The sequence below is a fragment of the Calonectris borealis genome, chromosome 17, assembly GCF_964195595.1.
Source record: "Calonectris borealis chromosome 17, bCalBor7.hap1.2, whole genome shotgun sequence".
NCBI lineage: Eukaryota > Metazoa > Chordata > Aves > Procellariiformes > Procellariidae > Calonectris > Calonectris borealis.
In genome coordinates this window covers 9,360,905-9,364,368 of record NC_134328.1, presented here as the reverse complement: position 1 = coordinate 9,364,368, position 3,464 = coordinate 9,360,905, and the positions used below count along the sequence as shown (strand labels likewise).

Below are 3,464 nucleotides of genomic sequence, written 5' to 3'. Positions count from 1 at the left end.
TTCATTCATCCTTATCACTGTTTTGCCACAGAGTTCTCCAGATCTTTGAGGTGTTAATTGTTTTCTATATAGCACAAAGACTCACAGTCTGGTTTCCTGCTTGAAAATGTGCTACAAGAAACAGTTATAAATTCGCTACAAAAAATCCTCCACCAAACATCACAGGCTTTAATGTCACCTCCTTTTCCTTTCACGGAGTTTGCATACATCTGCTGCTAAAATGTTACAACACGGGAAAATACTTTACACATTATTTCTATCCACTGGAAGTAGCACTCAGATATAGAATCAAAAAGTTTTTCCCCTCTCCCCAAGTCCATAGGTTCACCTTGCTTTGAATGACTGAAAAGGAATCAGTTTTTCAGGTCAGGTGGATGTGACATACCATCCATTGTTTAGCATTGGAAGGCTGGGTATTAGAGAATGACTGCTACTGTTCCCTTTTATGTTTCAGTCTCTTCTTGACATCACAGTAAAGAAAGAAAAATGAAAATGTAGGTCAGGCATTTCAAACAAGTCCCTCTGGTTTCCAATTCTCAAAAGCTGAAAGCCACCAGAAGCCCGATGTTCTGACTGAACCAAGCCTCCACAACCCGTCTTAAAACACGTTGACTTATGATTGTCTCACTACGCACCACAAAGCACGAATGCTTACTTTAAGACATGGCCTTCAATGTTTTCATTGTCCTCTAAATTGCAAGAGATATCACTCTGTATTTATAAATTCACGTAACTTCATAAGAGACTAAGATTATTATTGCTAGAACCCATGGCATGTTATAATAAAGTAGGCGGTGTGGATGTTCTCAAATTTATTTTACTAATATATGCCTTTTCGACTACTAATTATAATGATACTATTCTTTTTTTTTGCCCTTGTATAATGCGAAGATTAGTCATGACAGGTGTTTTTTTCCTCCTCAGAAAGTAAAGGAACTCCATACCTTAATTAATATAATAAGAAGATAATTACTATGCTTAAGTGATGAGGACTCAGGCAGCTGTCTGTTAACAAGTTATTTATTTCTCTTCCTTTTCATTCAGTTCTTCTACGAGAACTTTTTAGATACGCATAGCTCTTCATGCCAGTTAACAAAATAATGCAGTACAACTGGGGATATGCAACCACCACAACAGGGAGAAAAATTATGAAGTATGTCTTCATATTTGCAGAAGGGAGGCCACACATCTATTTTTTTGTCTCTTACCTCCTCTTCATCTCTCAATCTCTGAAATCTTCTAAGCCCTCACAAAAGCATTTTCTGTATGTTTTACAAACTTTCTCGGCTCAAACTTACGTCTTATTAATATTTAGCCTCTGTTTCTCTATAAAAGTTGGGGAATACTTTTTTGCCAGCCAACAAATGAGGACCGATGGCCCTGGAAGTTCTTAGCAGAACACCCATGCTGTAGTTGCTATTACTTGCAGCACACAGTTCTCTTTCATAAATACACAATGCTTCTACAGAGAACTAAAAGATGTTGACCAAAACAGTTTTGTCAGCATTGTCTTGGCAATTCCCTATGATAGACTTAATAGCGCTACTGACCAGCTAGAGATTAACAGTTAGTTATTTTTTTTAATCACTGCATGCACTGTTACAATTTGTAAGGCAGTCAGGAGAATAAGTAAAAATTTTCAACACTTGACTCCTGTTCTTTTTCATTCTCCAGGCTATAATTACTAATTAGGAGTCATTCTCAATTATCACATGCACGATTAAGTAGTTATTCCAAGTTTTCCCTATTAAACAATAACGAAGAAACACATTTCTTTCAATTTCCATGGACAGTTTCACATTTTTATAAAAATAATCAGACATCTACAAAAGTACATAATTTTTTTGAAAAAAAAATACCATAAAAAAAGCAACACGGTATTTCTATCTCCTGTTTTCTGATATAGTCATTACACAGAGAAGATTAAACCCTATGGAATTTACTATGAAAATCTGTATTTTTTTCACCATTTAAACTTCTAATACTGAGGAAACGTTGGGTCAATTTTACTGGCCCAAGCCATGAGCCCCCCTTTAATATCCTTAGCTAACACAGAACCAAATTCTTTGACAGGTAACTCCTGCAGAATTCTTACAGCCTTCTGGGAGTCATTTCCTAATTTGCAAACAACATATATAGGAAAAGATGTTTGGCCATTAGTTCTCTGCTTTTCTTGATAAATTCTTTTTTCTAAATATTCCAGATATTCTTCATCTTTTTCTTCTAGTTTACTCAAAGGAATGTGGACAGCATGTACCAGGCGACAGATATCCACTTCTACCTGCGGACGAACATCTAACAATACATGAGGAACTTGCTCATCCAACAGTTTTTTGTATTCCTCTACAGATACCCTGTCTTTACTGGACAGCAGATGCAAAGTCCTACACTTGTCTGTTGCAGAAGAACCACAAAATGCCTCATAATCCTGAAGGCAGGTGACAGATGGATTGTCACCACAAACAGCACAGTCTGGTTTCTTTGGTCTTAACTTGATGTTGCGAAATCTCCCCTCACAGGCATCAAACATCAGCATGAACTGACTGAAGGAAGAACCCATTCCCGAAGCGATCTTCAGCACTTCCAAAGCCTGGATGCACCCCATGATGCCTGGCACGACACCCAGCACTCCCCCATCCGCACAGTTAGTCACCGTCTCTGGTGGAGGGGGCTTGGGGAAGAGGCACCTGTAGCAGGGCCCTCCCTGGTAGTTGTACACGACTAGCTGCCCCTCCAGCCGGAGGGCACTGCCGGACACTAGGGGTTTCCCAGCCAGGACACAGGCGTCATTCACCAAGTACCTGGTGGGGACGTTGTCGGAGCAGTCGGCGACCACGTCGTACTGCCGCACCAGCTCCAGGGCGGTGCGAGGGCTCAGGGCGCTGCAGTAGGGCACGTACTCTACGGTGGAGTTCAGCAGCCGCAGGGCTGCCGCAGCAGATATGGCCTTGGGGAGCCCTCGGCAAGCCTCCCCGTGCAGCACTTGCCGGTGCAGGTTGCTCGTCTCCACCACGTCGTGATCCACCAGACCTAGGCGGCCGACGCCGGCCGCGGCCAGGTATTGGGCCAGGGGGCAGCCCAGGCCGCCGCAGCCCACAACAAGCACGGAGGAGCGGGCCAGGAGCAGCTGCCCCCGCACGCCCAGCTCGGGCAGCACCAGCTGCCGGCTGTACCGCAGGATGTCGGCGGTGCTCAGCGAGTCCCGGGCGGGCAGAGGGGGGAGCTCGCCAGGAAAGGCGGCGGCACCCTCCTCTGTGGCCTCGGCATCCCCCGCCAGGACGGCGGCCAGCCGCTCGCGTAAGCCGCGCAGCTCCTGCTCCCGCCGGCTGATCTCCGCGCTCAACCGCGCCGCCTCCGCGCCGCCCGCCATGGCTGAGGGGAGAGAGAGCGAGACAGCGCGTCACCTCCGCTTCCGGCCGGCTGCCCCCAGCGCTCCGGCAGTTCCGGCCGCGCCGCGCGCACTG

The 3,464-nt window shown here is 45.5% G+C and overlaps 1 protein-coding gene across 1 annotated transcript; it reads right to left on the bottom strand.

The window, feature by feature from the left end:
• Positions 1–1,004: 1,004 nt before the first annotated feature.
• On the bottom strand, positions 1,005–3,413 carry MOCS3 (molybdenum cofactor synthesis 3). The gene has a single exon (XM_075166531.1). It carries the CDS (start codon positions 3,368–3,370, stop codon positions 1,979–1,981), a length of 1,392 nt encoding a protein of 463 aa, XP_075022632.1. The 5' UTR covers positions 3,371–3,413; the 3' UTR covers positions 1,005–1,978.
• Between the last annotated feature and the right edge of the window lie 51 nt (positions 3,414–3,464).